This window comes from Neolamprologus multifasciatus, chromosome 13, assembly GCF_963576455.1.
Source record: "Neolamprologus multifasciatus chromosome 13, fNeoMul1.2, whole genome shotgun sequence".
NCBI lineage: Eukaryota > Metazoa > Chordata > Actinopteri > Cichliformes > Cichlidae > Neolamprologus > Neolamprologus multifasciatus.
This window is the reverse complement of record NC_140451.1, coordinates 3233995-3249639: the sequence shown is the minus strand read 5'-3', so window position 1 is coordinate 3249639 and position 15645 is coordinate 3233995. Positions and strand designations below refer to the sequence as shown.

General features: G+C 41.2%; 2 protein-coding genes across 3 annotated transcripts; both read left to right on the top strand.

Moving 5' to 3' along the window:
* Positions 1-4430: 4430 nt before the first annotated feature.
* tlx1 (T cell leukemia homeobox 1) lies at positions 4431-10362 on the top strand. Of its 2 annotated transcripts, none has more exons than XM_085181987.1 (3): positions 4431-5526; positions 6332-6533; positions 7734-10362. In XM_085181987.1, the coding sequence occupies exons 1-3, from the start codon at positions 5076-5078 to the stop codon at positions 7942-7944; spliced, it is 864 nt and encodes a 287-aa protein (XP_085038113.1). In that variant the 5' UTR covers positions 4431-5075; the 3' UTR covers positions 7945-10362. The 2 variants fall into 2 exon arrangements, with proteins under 2 accessions (XP_085038113.1, XP_085038111.1); XM_085181985.1 differs by having other exon boundaries at positions 6296-6533.
* A 1301-nt stretch (positions 10363-11663) lies between these two features.
* Positions 11664-15149, top strand: sdhaf4 (succinate dehydrogenase complex assembly factor 4). Its single transcript, XM_085181877.1, has 3 exons — positions 11664-11826; positions 13326-13439; positions 14870-15149. The coding sequence occupies exons 1-3, from the start codon at positions 11751-11753 to the stop codon at positions 14977-14979; spliced, it is 300 nt and encodes a 99-aa protein (XP_085038003.1). The 5' UTR covers positions 11664-11750; the 3' UTR covers positions 14980-15149.
* Positions 15150-15645: the final 496 nt, after the last annotated feature.

Here is a 15645-nt window from a genome sequence, read left to right as displayed (position 1 = left end):
TTACTGAAGTTTGGCTAGCTGGTATATAATGATAATAATAATAATAATGGATTGGATTTATATAGCGCTTTTCAAGGCACCCAAAGCGCTTTACAATGCCACTATTCAATCATTCTCGCATTCACACACTGGTGGAGGCAAGCTACAATTGTTGATGTGCTACGTGACCGCTAGCGACACAGCTATGTTAGCATAATATAAACAAGCTAACTTTTTTTTCCACTCGATAAAAGTTAACGTGAGTGTTCTCGGTGGTCAGGAACAAATGTAATCGCATGGCAGGATGCTGTAAAAGGACCAAACTTCAGCCAGGAGAACAACTGAGATCATCCATCCACAATACGAGGTTAGTCATTCATATACTGCTGCATGGGCTGGGCTGTAGTTACATCCTAAGGTTTTAAAAACTGAGCTTAAATAAATGATTAGCGGTAATAAAAGCCGAGGGAGGTCAACAGTGACTGTTTTAGGAGCTTTTTGAGATTAAACAGAAGAAAATACAAAACATTAAACATGTTAACAACACAAAAGCCATATTAAACGCAGACTACTTTAGGCCCGGAAGTAGGATTCGTCACGTCATCACTTAACAACCAGATAAGTGTATACCTCTGCCTACTCCTTTTCGAACAAAAAAAATGGAATGATATTTTGTAATGATTGTGAATGTACATGTTTGAAATAAAAATTAACTCAACTCTTTCCCTCTTTGGAGTGGCTATAAACACTGTTGCTGAGATACTGTGTTTATTGCTATTCATTTATCATGTTTTCTTTCCATTTTATTCTATTTTAATTTGAAGTATTTTGTTTAATTTTCTAAAAGTTTAGTGTAATTTTTCTTGGGGCTGTATACTTTTGATGTACAGCACTTTGGTCAACTCTGTTTTAAATTTGCTATATAAATAAACTTGGTACTATTCCAAAAGCCTTGGTTTGCTTAGATGCAATTTTGCAAGCCTAAGCCATGCTGCCGCGCGTGTGTGTGTGTGTGTGTGTGTGTGTGTGTGTGTGTGTGTGTGTGTGTGTGTGTGTGTGTGTGTGTGTGTGTTTTGGGGGTGGGGGGACTGTTTGTTTGGAGAGAAGACACTTGATCTCAGCAGCCCTTCCAAAGACCCATGGTCAGGGGAATTTTTGTTTAGACTTTAACATTTAACATATATGTCTTTTGTCCTGTCTTCCTCCTCTCACACCTGAAAGGTTTCAGCAGCTGCCCCTTCCTGAGCTTTTTCCTATTGGAGGGAGTTTTTCCTTCCCACTGTTGCCAAGTGCTTGCTCAAAGAGGTCCCCCTGATTGTAGGGGTTTTCTCTAGTATTATTGTAGGGTCTTTACTTTATAATATAAGGGATAAGATAAGATAAGATAAGACTTTGTTGATCCCACGACGGGGAAATGTTTTGCGTTACCTCAGCTCAGGTACAGATATCAGAAGGAAAATACAAAAAATACAAATAAAATAAAGAATAAAATTTAAAAAAGTAAGATAATACACTATATACAACGGTAGCATACACAGTATGTGATTATGGATATGGTTGTGGAAATATGCAAGACATAAACTATATAGCTTAACATAACTATTCTACCACTACTAGTCCAATGTATAGACATGTACACACACACACAGGTACACACTAAATATACATATGTATACATATACATACATATAAACCTGCACACGTCCATACACATAGCAAACACATCTGGCTACAAGGAGACATCTTTTTAGGTGCAGGGATAACTCGGTAGGTAGAGTGGTCGCCCCATAATCGGAAGGTCGTAGGTGCGAATCCACTGTACCGTCCCTGCACACTGCTCCCCGTGCGCCTGCTTACTGGCTGCCCACTGCTTCACTGAGTGAATGGGTCAAATGCAGAGAGAGTAAGTATACATTATCATTATTACAGAAGGTCCATTATGCATGAAGTGGTGACCGTGGATGTCCACAATGTCCAGTTACTTATGACTTTGTGATTGAGGAGTTATAGAGTCTAACTGCTGTTGGGATGAATGATTTTGAAAGCGCTCCTTCCTGCAGTGAAGGTGCCTCTTGAGCTTGATATAAACCCTCTTAAGGCAAATGTTGTTATGATTTGATGTTATATGAGTGAAACTGAACTGAATTCAACCTGTTAACTGGGGTCTGTAGAGTCTAAGATTTAGCAAATGCAGTTTTGCAATTTCTCTGAGCAGATTTTGCATTGACTTGGAGTGAATTTGCTTTAGCTTTCACTACTGGGAAGCTTTTGGCAAATTGTTAAACCATACAGGTCTTTGATATCAGTTGTTTGCTGGGTCATTTTTTAATATGACACATGTGAACATGTGATTTCTGATCAGGTTATTTTAACTTTGGTCTTTGCATGGGCATTACTTAGTTAGGGTCACAACCCAAGATAAGGGTCTGTGTAGCTTTGAAGCTAATAATAATCCAAGCTTCCTTCACCTCCTACCCATTTTCAATGGGCTGAAGAATAAAGCTATTGTGGAATTCCCAAAAGCTGCAATTTTCTAATTGTGACTTATGGCCGTCTTCAGAGGAGAGACAGTCCCAAAAGGTTCCTGTGTTGTATTTTTTGTCTCTATGGGTAATTTCTCCCTTCATAATTAAATAGGGTTGATTTTTTTAAATAACACAGGCATTCACACTTTATTAAAGAAGGTACAGACATGCCTGCTTTGATGGCTCCACCAATCCATGTGAGGAGGAAAAAAACATTAAACACCTGCGGGGGCCACGAAACTGTGCTCTCTAAATATTTATTTCTTTATTATGACTGTAAACGTCATAAACACTAAACTAAAAAAATTAAGACAAACACACACAAAAGAAGCATAAAAAGAGTGTAAGACTCTAGAAAATAGGGATTCTGGTGTCATCTGGTTTTATGTTTTATTTTTTTAACTGAGAAACCTTATTAAAAAATCAGATCAGAAGACATGAGACAAGCATTCGGGGCAGTGATCAAAGAAATGTGTGAAAGTAGTTTGGCTCTACAATGTTCTGTGGCCTTTTCTACAGGCAATAGTTTTCAACTTCAGTTAACGGTGATTATTCTGCTTCTGCTGCTTAAAGAGACAAAATCAAAACCTCTTTCCAGTTTGTTTTTTTTTTCCAGACTCCATGAGGCCCTTTGGGCTGAAATGAAAACGGCGACTTGATCATTTAGTTTACTGTTGGAGCCTCTCAGTGACATATTAGCACTTTAATCACACACTCAGTTTTCTATAGCTGATTTTTTTTTCCCAGTAGAAAGTTCAGAGTTTAGAGCTAAAATGCTCATTCATGTTTGGAGCCATAAACATTTTGTAATAAATAAAAGTATTTCTTAAAATCACTTTAGTTCAAGGAAATGTATTTCCAAAAAACAGAAGCTGTGTTTTAGTGCAGTATTCCGTTTTAAAGCTGCTTTTCATGAAGAGATAAAACTTCCAAAACTGATTTTCTTGAAACCACGCTTGGAGTTAAGCTCAGTCTTGTGTTGTATTTGTGAGTTACAGCATTTGATCCTGTAGTTTAGCAGCCTTTCCCCTAATGTTCATTACTGGTCCCGTTTTAAACGAAGACCTGCACTTTAGTGTGCAGAAACGCTGCTAGGCATTAAAATTTGATGTCGACCGACTGGCCAGTGAGAACTCTTTAAAGGTATCAGCTAGTAATCCCCGCGTTAAGTAATTAAGTCCCAGTGGCTTTTAGAAGGAGAGAAAATCAATAAACTGTGCGGTTTAATTTTTCATTCACTTGACGAGGAGTTTCTCTAGTTGTGTCTTGAAATAAGCAAAATATAAAAGTTACTATATTAATTTTAATATTGCTATGATCTACGATCCACGATTGAATAAATTTAGAACTGTTTGTTCTGGTAAGCTGCGATAAATATCGTCCTAATTTAAATCCTCGCGTAGTCATTGATCATTTCCAGAATCGTTAATATTTAAAATAAAAACAACACGCTATTTGTGCGTATTAACTTCAATTTTGAAATTTATGTTAGTTTTATTGTCTGCGGGGAAAACATTCCAGCAGCACCGTGTGCAGTTCTGTTTAAACACGACGGTGTTTGTGTCCCGTCATCCCTCCAAACATGAATTAATGATGTCGATGCAACAACAAAGGAGCAGCGTACCATTCATTTATTTCAGTGATTCATATTTGAGCCCATTAGACCAAACTATCAAGGTTCCCAATTTTTTGCAGCATGGATTAAAAATTGACTGCGTTTTGTTCTTTGAACTGGGGCCATTTCTTTGGTGGCAAAGAGTTCAGTTCACGGACCCACTTCAGCCGTCAGACCGTCGGCCGATCACAGAATTTAAATGTAATGGGGGTTCAATACATTTTTTCTCTACCTGGGAAGTGTAGAGAAAAAAACAGTTTTTGAGTTGCTGAGATAGATGTATGAAATGTTAAAAAATAAAAATAAAAAAAAACGAAAAATGTGTAAATGCTACTCAAATTCCCTTAAGCAAAAAAAAAAATGTCGTTTTTGTTTTCTTCATTGATATTTCTACAGCTCCTCTTAGCTCAGCGCCGCGCAGCTGGGAGAAAATGACCCAAACTGAGTTTGCACTGCGGTAATTCCCACCAGCACTAGAACAAATGAAAACTACTGAGTTTAACGTCAGAGAATGAAGAAAGAAGCACAAACGGTTTGTTTCAGGTTGTTAAGCTAAATATTCGGCTGAAGGCCTGAAGGGCCGCACAGCAAATGTCCAAAAAAAAAAAAAAGTGCCAAAAGCAGAAACATCTTCAGTTGTTTCCAACTGATCGTGTGCGGCTGTTAATTTGTGTTTTAGAGAGCAGTCGCCTATTTAACCAGTTGAGCTCGCAGGCCTGAAACCGGATCTTCATCTCTGTCTAATCTCTGGCAGTTTGACTGGTGTCCTCGTGCGCTGGGAGGGGAGTATGGGATGTGGGGGTGTTGGGGTTCTCCTGCAAACGCACACAGAAAGACGCATGCACTAGAACTACCGGAGCTCGCGTGAGCACAAACATTAGAGTTCAGGAAGTGGCGCGTGAAGCAGCCTAAATTCCTCGCGCAGGAGCGGGGGCTCGCGGCGGCTCGTGGAGGCCATGGATCACATAGGGATACTGGGGGCGCACCTGCAGCAGCACGCGCAAGTGGAGTCCATCAGTTTCGGCATCGATCAGATCCTCAGCAACGTGGAGCAAAGCTGCATGTTGGGCACGAGGATGCACGAGCCGGACTACGGACACCTGGCCTACAACAGCGGCGCGAGCGGTGGCGTGAACGGAGGTTTCACGTGCAACAGCAGCGGATATAACGGCACCGGCAGCGCGTGCGGGATGTCTTCCCTCGGCGGTGCTTATCAAATGAGTATGGGCGTGAATATGAACGGTGCTAACGTCAACTCCGCCGGGGTCATCCGCGTCCCCGCTCACCGGCCTCTGAGCGCCGGGAACTCTTCCATGCCTGCGATGAGCGGGACCATCAACAACCTGACGGCGCTCACGTTCCCATGGATGGAGAGCAACCGACGCTACACTAAAGACAGATTCACAGGTATCCACTTATTATTATTAGAATTACTAGAAGTAGAATTTATTGGTCCTTCCTATGATGGAAATCTAAATGTACCTGGCAGACTGTTTTGCGGTTTCTCTTCATTTTGTAGCCCGATTATTCATTGTTTAAAATAAAAAAGAATAATAATAATATGAGTGTGTGTGGAAGAAAGGATAAAATAGCAATACTAAACGTTAGTTTAAACTCGCGGTACTTTTTAATTAAAAGCAAATGTCCACTCACAATAAAACGGGGGGAAAGAGAAGAATCGGTTATTCGCAGCAGTAATTTGTACGTAGACAGAATTCACGTTATCCGGGCGACTGTAGAAAACCTGTGGCTGCCTCTGTGTGTTTGTGGAGCCGCTCCGCCGCCCGGAGTTTTAGACCTTTAGACCAGTAACTGCGCGTGTTTCTAATATAAAACTATTGCTTTTAAATTTTGAAAATATAATTTTGTTTATAACTTAATATGTGGCTGATTTACCGTAAGGCAATGTGGTGGTTTGATCATGTTTTTTAACCAATTCAATCCCTGAATTAAAATATATATACATAATTTTTTTAAAAATGATTTCTGCATTATATTAAAAAAATATTGATATGTGTGATATATGTAATAGTTGTATTTATTTTTGCGGAGCTGCTTTTCCTCCTGCTACGCTGCTGCTGCGCTCTCGGTTTCTTTTTGCTCTGCATCCTGCTTCCCTGTCCTGTCTCATCCTGTCCTTTCCTTTCTCGTCCTTCTGCCCTTCTCTCCTGTTTAGTGTCCCTCTCACCCCTCACTGTAACACGTCGTGTAGGTCACCCTTATCAGAACCGGACACCGCCGAAGAAGAAAAAGCCCCGGACGTCCTTCACCCGCTTGCAGATCTGTGAGCTGGAGAAACGCTTTCACCGGCAGAAGTACCTGGCGTCGGCGGAACGTGCTGCGCTGGCCAAAGCACTGAAGATGACCGACGCACAAGTCAAAACCTGGTTCCAAAACAGACGCACCAAGTGGAGGTGAAGTTACCTGTATATACGCGTTTGTACAAAATCTACCGAACAGACCTTCTTTATCAAAGACTGCGTGTCTGTTTGATTCCTGGGGGATGTCAGGAAAACCATCTGTGTTTTTAAAGGTCTCCTTGGATCCAAATACTCCACCATGAGTTTCCCTTTTGTGACCTTATCTTGTTGTGTTCTTATTTGCACATTTAATCCTCATAGAGGCCACGTAGAGGCTGTGTAGCTTCATTTCATCGCAGGATTGTGGTGAAGTGCCTGACAGAAAACTTCCTCCCAATTTAACAAGGTCATTGGACAAATTAATTAAAATGAAATGAGCCTCCTAATAGCTACTGGCATGTGTATATACACTGTAAAAAAAATCCGTAAAAATACAGTACAATCTACTGTATAAACGTGAAGGAATACATAGAAATGTACGTTTAAGGATATTAAGAACTATATTTAATGAGTTACAGTGAAAAGAAGTGCTTGGAAATAATAATATAAACAGAAATTAAAATTTTTCTATTAACGGAAAATATCAGGTAATGATACAGAAAATATACTGTGAATAAACGGAATTTTCCGTTTTATAGCTGAAGGAAATATCCGTAAATAGTACAGAGAGTATACTGTAAATCTACAGAATTTTCCATTTTATCATTTACAGAAAAGTCTGTCAAACGTCCGTAAAAAAACAGAAAATGTACTGGCAGAAAATTACCGGGACATTTTCCGTTTTTCTACGGAATATTTTTTTTACAGTGTAGCTCAACTTGGAGACACTGAAACAGGCGCTCTGTGAAGATTTCTGGCTCTGTGACTTTTAAAATATGCTAACATTGTTGAACATTTCTCTGTCTGTAGAAATCTCTTTTTTTGTCCTAGAAATAATAATTTTCTGTGTCACAGAAAAGCTCAGGAAAGGCTTTTAATACTACTTTCCCATTTTTACATTTTTAAGAGCAAATTCAGCAACAGAAAACATTTTCATAATAATAACTATTAAAGATCAAACATCACTGATATTTGAAAGAAACTGTTTGCATTAGCCTATTTTAGTTAGAGTTGAGCTACATGAAAACATATAGCCTAACTCTCTGTGTGTCTCCCAAAACAAACTGATGTAGCCTGATTCTGAGTGTCGCAGCTCGTGCTTGTACACTGTGCTGAATCTGTGCTCTATCTCATGTCATTCTGTTGTTGATACAGACGGCAAACGGCGGAGGAGCGGGAGGCTGAGCGGCAGCAGGCCAATCGGATCCTCATGCAGCTGCAGCAGGAGGCCTTCCAGAAGACGATCAACCAACCCGTGACCCCGGACCCGCTGTGCCTACAGAACAGCTCTCTATTTGCCCTGCAGAGCCTGCAGCCATGGAACGAGAATACCGCAAAGATAAGCAGCGTAACTGCCTGCGAGTAGAATCAGCACAAACCATCCAGCAGGGTGTCCGAGAGACTGCATAATAGCAGAGAAGCTGGCTAAAGCTTACATGCAAGGTCACGTCCCTGTTCTTGTTGTCACCCATCTACTGTCAGATAGACATTGAAGCGCCATCAGACAGAGTCCCCCAGCACTGCTCGCTCGTAATGGGGATCACAGTCTGAGGTGGATCCTTCAGCGGTCTGGAGTGAATCCAGCCCTGCAGACACCGAGGTTTAATCTTTGGGAGTAATTTGGAGGAGTACTGATGGACAGTGTTACAGAGTGGCATCGAAGAGTTGTTGTAGCTACTGTAATTTCCTAAAAGAGACTAAATGATTAAAGGCTAAATAACGTATTTTCATATGGGGTCTCTTACAAAAAGAATATGCTTCTGCAATCAGTGTCTATCCAGCCCCTCACAGCAGTTTGTGATGTAGCTGCGACTTTTAATCTGTTGACTTGTGTTGCTGGACACAAGTTTTCACCTTTTTGTGCTCCATATTATCCTTCACTACGTCATGCACATGAAATGAATTTTGGCTTACTGCAGCATAAAAGAGCACTTATTTTATCACCTGAGAGTGAAGAGAGTAAACCTGTGTGTTTCACCCGTCTTACTGTAGCTCGGCTATATATGGGGAACAAATACCATGGCACTTTACAAGTACGTTTAACAAAAAACATACTTTTCACCACAGTTTAGCTCATGTTACATTTTCTTTTCTCTTATTTTTGTAAAAGGGTTTTACAGACTGTATTTTCACCACTGTAACGCAAAGGATCTTAGACCTGACACCAAAAAACAATGACAAAAAGCTGTCGTGTGTTCATTTTTTGCCCACTGTGTGTGTGTGTGTGTGTGTGTGTGCGCGCCGTAGTTTTCCCTGTGTGACACGCTAATGGCTGAAGTGAAAAAATAATGAATTTCTTCAAATACTATGATTGTGTTATGTCCTGTAATTTAAGTCGCAGGCTATCGTTAAAGTATCTCACTGTTCATCAGTCCGTTCTCAGCACTTCCAGATACAAATCAGGGGTTTGGATTTTGCTTTGCTTGTTTTTTTGTTCTTCTCACACATTCGTGTATAAACAAAAACATAAATGTGGATATTTTCTGCTTTTTTTCACTGACGCCAACAGACTGCAGGAGCAGGTTTGTGCGTGTACACATGTGTGATGTGACATTTGCCAGCACTGGTTTCTGAAAGGCTGAAGGAGGATTTCATCATCCACTCAGAAATATCAGTGCTGAGCCGCTGAAGCTGATCCACACCGGTGCCTCCTGGAATTCCTTTCCCCCAACACACACACACACACACATCTGCAACAGCCTGAAATCAGATTAAATCATAATGTTGGGGGCTGTGATGCTTATACATTAATAAACACATCCCAATCGTATGTTTAAGAAAGACAACAAGGCAGCTAAAGAATCCGCTGCACATCCAGGATCACAGCAAAAAGTCCTGCTGGTCAGGCCAGAATAAATGCCCTGAGTAAGATGATGATGATGATGTGAGCTTCATGTGCTGCCTCCAAGCTCACCCTCGAGTCCTCCTCGCACTGAGTGAGCTCTGTCTTAAATGGAGAACAACACAGAGAAATGTGCCTGGATCAAAGTGAGCTGAGCAGTACCAGACAGTGGACGTGTGGCTTTAGAGTAATCTACGTATAAATCAGGATTATCTCCTGACCAGTTTGAGTACTTCTGAACAAAAGTCATTATCAGGGGTTAAAGTGGGCAACGGCTTTCTGGCACCTTCAGTTAACGAGCAATTAATTGTGTGTGTGTGTGTGTGTGTGTGTGTGTGTGTGTGTGTGTGTGTGTGTGTGCGCGTGCTGCAGCCTGGTTTGCTTCCAGTGATGTCATTGACATACTTATTCAAAAATAAAAAATGGTGTTGCACGGCCCGCTGCGTCATACACTCTGAAGTGATTCTTTGCAACAGTTGGATCCTGTGGAGATGAGCGATTTTAAAAAGCTCTAGAAGGAGGGTAAGAGGGTAAGAGGGCCTTTACATCGTCTGCAGCTGTCCCATTTAAGCTGATGCTGTGGCCAGTGTCTCTATAAACTGGACTCACGTGAGACTGGACTGTATATACTGGGTGTGTGATTTTGCTTTCTCTCACTTGATTCAGGTGCCCAACACTTTTTTGTCCTGTGAAAACAGCTGACTCCACTGTCAGCTGCAGTACAAGAGCAGAGGGAGTTTCTAGATCCTCATCTGGGCAGCTGAACACTCCAGGCCACAGCGCTGCACAACAGTTAGAGGGCTAAGCTCCAAAACAAAGCTGCATTTTAAGTGACTGTTAATAATAATGTTACATCATTACATTATCATTCTGCATGCTTTAATGTCAAAGAATTATTTTACAGCTGCTGCTTGAAATAAAGTTCAAGTATTTTAATTGCAAGTCGTGTCTGAAATTTTATTATTTCATTATATACCAATACTAGTGTGTGTGTGTGCGTGTGTGTGTGTGTGCGCGTGTGTGTGTGTGTGTGTGTGTGTGTGGTGGGGGGTATTGTATGAAAATGTTAATTTTGAAGGGATGATGACTGCCATTCACTTAACCTCTTAGGTGGCATTATTTTATTGGCTGGTTGTTTATGATTCACTGTTAAGTTTTTATTCTAATAACTTTTGCTGTCACGTTAATTTGACAGCAAAAGTTATTCCATCTAAAATTTGCACTGGAAATATAAAATAGAATAACATGACTTTACTCATCAATTTAACTCACTGGTAAATGCGGAAGGTGCACATGATAAAAAGAAAAAATATGGCATGTTTATTATTATTGTCATAATTATTATTATTGCTGTTGTTTTGTATTGCTGTATTTAACATTTAGTTTCTACTATGGCTTGACTAAAATGTTTATGACAGTCATTTTGATCAATATTAAGATCACGGTTATTCACTCATTTTGCTGACAAAAATAAAAATTAACACTACTCTCACATCAATGTAAATCCAAAGCCTATTTTAGAACAACATAAAAATCAATTGAAATTAAAAATTCCACTAAAACCGAACAGAAAACGAAAGCAACAAATTTTTCTTTTATCACTGTTTAGATCGGGACTATTTGTCAGGATTATTTCTTAAGTTTAATGGGAAAAATACTTTTGTTGCACGTAAAAATAACACTCCATTCATTGTACGTGTATGATGTAAATAAAACATAGAAAAGTCCTCCACAGCTGTGAGATCACGCTCCACGCGTTCGTGTACGGTTCAGGTGTTGCAGGAGATCGTGTATCTTGTCTTGTACTGTGAACCCTAAGCCTTCCATCCTCGGTGGGTTTATCGGACAAATTTGGAAAAACTGTTTGCCTTAGATGGGATGCAGCTGTGTGGTGACCCCGTGTTTTGCGTCCAGACCAGCGAGCTGTGATTTGCACACGCAGGCAGCGCTGATTCAGGGAGCGGCTGCTCTGCTTTCCTTTTCTGTTAGCAAAGCGCGCGTTTTTGTGTTGCTTGATCTCATTAATTTAACTGAAAATTAAAACTGCGAACTAGATTAAAATTCGATGAATTGCACAACCCTATTTTCTGCATGTGAAGCTGTATTTTAATTAAATAATCAGCGTGTAAACCGACGAGTCAATATCAAAACGGATATTTAGCCTTTATCTCCCCCTGCTGGCTGCACGCAGCACTGCACTGGCTCGCCGATCACTTTTCGTCGCTAGGTGATGACGAAAATTGCGTAAATGTTAGTCGACAAACAGTAACTTCATTGTATAAGTGCAGGCGGAGTACATTGAAAACAACTGCTGGTTTCTGTTTTTAGAGATGTCTCTTCTGCGCGCGTGTTCCTCCGGCAGACAGCTGTTCTGTAGGAGTCCAGCTGTGGAGCCGCTTTTCACAGGTCAGTTTGTCCGCTTCAGTGAGAGAAAACGGAACCTCGGAATGGACTATATTTGCAAGTTGTTGTTCTTTAAATGCTTTATTTAATACATCTACCCGCAGAGCCAGGAGGAGGTCGTGTACATAATTAATGAACAGAAGAGTCCGTTTTCTAAATAATGGATAAATGTTTCTTCTTGATTGGAAAGTTACAGACGGGATATGTTACATTCTGTAAGGGAGAAAACTCACACTTCTTGACATTTAAGTGGGTCCAGAAGCAGCTGAGAAAGATTATAGATGTGTGTTAATGTGTGCAACACACAACAACAATGTTCAGTGACTCAGAGCAAACCTCAGCTCCCTGAACAGGATCCAGTAACCATCACAGTGGCAGATATCCAGGAAAAGGTCTCTGGACAGCACCAGGCTAACAAAGAAGCTAACTGCACTCCACGAGCGCTTGGCAGCACAAATGAACCATCTGCTGATGGACAAGATTGACTTGGAATGGCTAATTGATTCCCAAGGATCCCCAGAAGGGACCAGTCCCATCCAACTACCACCAATAACCTGCCTCAATACAACAGGGAAGCACCTGTCAGGCGTCATAAGTGCTAAGATGAACAGTACATGTTTCAATACATGATCAGGGCACTGAAGGGAATTGTCAAGCACACAAACACAAGCTAATGTTAGATGGAGCAGCCACGTGAGACTGAACAACCTGTGCACCGCCTGGATTGACCACAAGAAGCTGTATGTCTCACACATGGTTTCTAGAGTGCCTGGAACTGTGCACGATACCCTGAGAGCAGCAGCAACGCAGTGTTGATGCGGCGAACAACACTACAGGGCAGGAGTGAACGAAACATCGACTGATCCACGCCACGAACATCTGCAGCGGTGACATCAGAATGTCGTTTGGACTGGAGAAATGTAATTGAGTGGTAACAAAGAGAGCAAAGGTAGTAATTGAAGGCAAAGGGGAACATTACTGAGGATAGCAATATGAATCTGGAAATCCCCCGGGGAAAGGGAAACCATGAAGAGGCCACTAGGAAAGCCACAACCACCAAATACCTGCAGAGTAAGCTGAATGGGAAGAACAAGATCCAGCCAATCAACATCTGCGCCCTGCTGGGATAATAAACTGGCCAAAGGAGGAAACCGAAGCCACTGACATCAAGACAAGCAACTTCCTTACCATGCATGGAGGATTTCACCCCAAACCCAGCACCCTAAGTCTGTATGCTAAGTGGAAGGAAGGTGGCCGAGGACTAGTGAGGGTTAACGCCAGTATACAAGAAGATAGGTACAACTGATAGTGTGCATAGTGAATATTTTAGGCAGCAGAAACCTGAGAAAGAAGAAGAGCAAGAACAGGAACCATCGTGGAAGGTCAGTCAGGCCCCTTCCATAGAAGAAGCGTCCAGGGTACAGATCTTCAACAAAACAAAAGTAGACAAGACGCCATTGAATAAACTGGAACCTAATACTTGAGTGTGTCTCTTCCTTCAGGGTGTTTGCGGGCAGCCAGCAGAGCGGTGAATGACAAGGAGCCATTGAAGAAGCCCAAAACCCCAAAAGGACGCTTTGACAACCTCGAAGAGACGAGCAAAGATGTGCTAGAAAGTGAGAAAGAGACCAAGCATTTTGTGCATCTGGTTAACAAACAGTTACAAACTGCACTGAACAAGTTGACAACCAAAGTGATCAGAAAACAAACTGTAAATGATACTGTTAATAATCAGGGAGAATGAAAGTAGATGTGCTGTTCCTTTATTACATTTTACAGAGATTAAGAGTAAAACTGTTGATGACCGCGTGGCTTAATTGGCCGTGTGTGTGGAACAGTGTTCAGCACTGTGCTGGGTTCTCAAAGGAGCTTGGAAAGAAAAGCGTCTGGACTTCTTTAACTTACTTGAAGACGTTTCAAGACGCTTTTCTTTGCAGCTCCTTTGACTACGATGACCTGGATGACTGAGAACCTTCACAGACACTGTACTGGGTTCTCCTCCAACAGTCTTAAAGCATGCAGTTAGTGGAGTTGGGTTAACTGGTCGTTCTAAATTGCCTATAGTTGTAAATGTGAGTGTGAGTGGTTGTCAGTCTCTCTGTTAGCTCTGCAACAGGCTGATGACCTGATGACCTCCAAATAAAATCAGAATTTCAGAGTTTCAATCTGGAACTGCAGTTTGTACTTCCTATTCAGAAAGTCAGAGCCAACCCACCAACCCTGAGGGACCAGTTCAAGGTAATGGTGGTAGTGAATGTAAACAGCAGTGGGACTGTAAAGCTTTCATCTGCACTGCCACTACCAATCCACTGTTTTGGATTAAATAAGTGAGCCATCAGCAGCACACTGAGCCGACTCTGTCCATGAACGCGCTGCAGGAGTGTGTTTAAGCTCTAAAAGCTAGTGTGCTACATTGGTAGTTGTACATGAATGTTTTTATGAGCATGCTATGCGTTTTTCTCACTTTTCAAACGTTGTTACTGGAACACAAACTCAGGAGTCACATCCACGTTCTGTCCGACATCTGGGATGTTGGTTTTTGGGAAGTGTTTATAGGGAAATGGCTCACAAGTGCAAACTGTAATCTCCAGAATGAGCATGAAGTTAAATCAGTCGTTGAAATGGATTCTCAAACGTTCATATTGAGAAACATTTTTAGACTGTGTGCTTAGTCCTCCTAACAAAACATTTTCATTTGAATGGACAGTGAGTTTATTTAGACGAGGTATATTTTTATATTTAATATGCATTTTCATTACAAATCGGTCTACAGCACAGGTGTCCAACTCCAGGCCTCGAGGGCCGCTGTCCTGCTTGTTTTCCAGCTAACCTGCCCTTTTAGCTTCTTATTGGCAAAGCACAGCTGATCCAGGTGATCAACAGCAGGTAGGGCGGGGATATCTCAAAAACAAGCAGGATGCTGGCCCTCGAGGACTGGAGTTTGACATCCCTGCTCTAGAGGTTTCAAAAGGTCTGAAAGTCACCTTATTGTAAACTGAGAAAAGGAAAACTGTCCCTGAAGATCTCAATCACTCTTATTTTTCAGAGTTCCCTGATGATGTGAACCCTGTGACGAAGGAGAAGGGGGGCCCACGGGGTCCAGAGCCAACTCGCTACGGCGATTGGGAGAGGAAGGGCCGGTGTGTAGACTTCTAGCTGATTATCTGTAAATGAATATGTACCTTATGAGTATGGAGATGTTCTGTAAAATGACATACTGATGCAGTTTGGATATGTGTGCAGCCATTAGTGGTTTTCTGTCTTTTGTTTAATCGTGATGGAGGAGCAACGAGCAAGTTGCCAAATTAAATAAAACAACAAAGATACACTTTGTGTTTTCATTGATGTCAGTAGAAGTATGACTACAGAGACGCTGTTTTTCTCTTGTCTACCATTTTCATTTCATATCAAAGCAGGTGTAGGAATGTAATCAGGTGCTTGGGTTCACTGCATATGGAACGTGCACACTTACGTTGTGTCCTGTTACCATCATATACAGAGAGCTAACTGGACACTCAGGCCTTTCTTGCATTTTGTTTTAAGAACAATTACACATGAAAAAGTTAAATATCAGTGGAAACATTTAAACACAGACTTCAACTTCAAAGAGCCACAATAGTCTTCTGTCACAGACTTAGTTCATCTCATACTTGATGGGTTAATGTTCAAAAAAGTCAAAAATCACTAACCGGTGAGTATTTTACGAGTTTGCACATCGATGGTGTTCTGCTACAGCTGTGAGAAAGACATGACTGTCGGTTCTGTCTCCACATATATGTGTTCAGATTGATAAATATAAAAGTGGTGGGGTTACAGGATCGT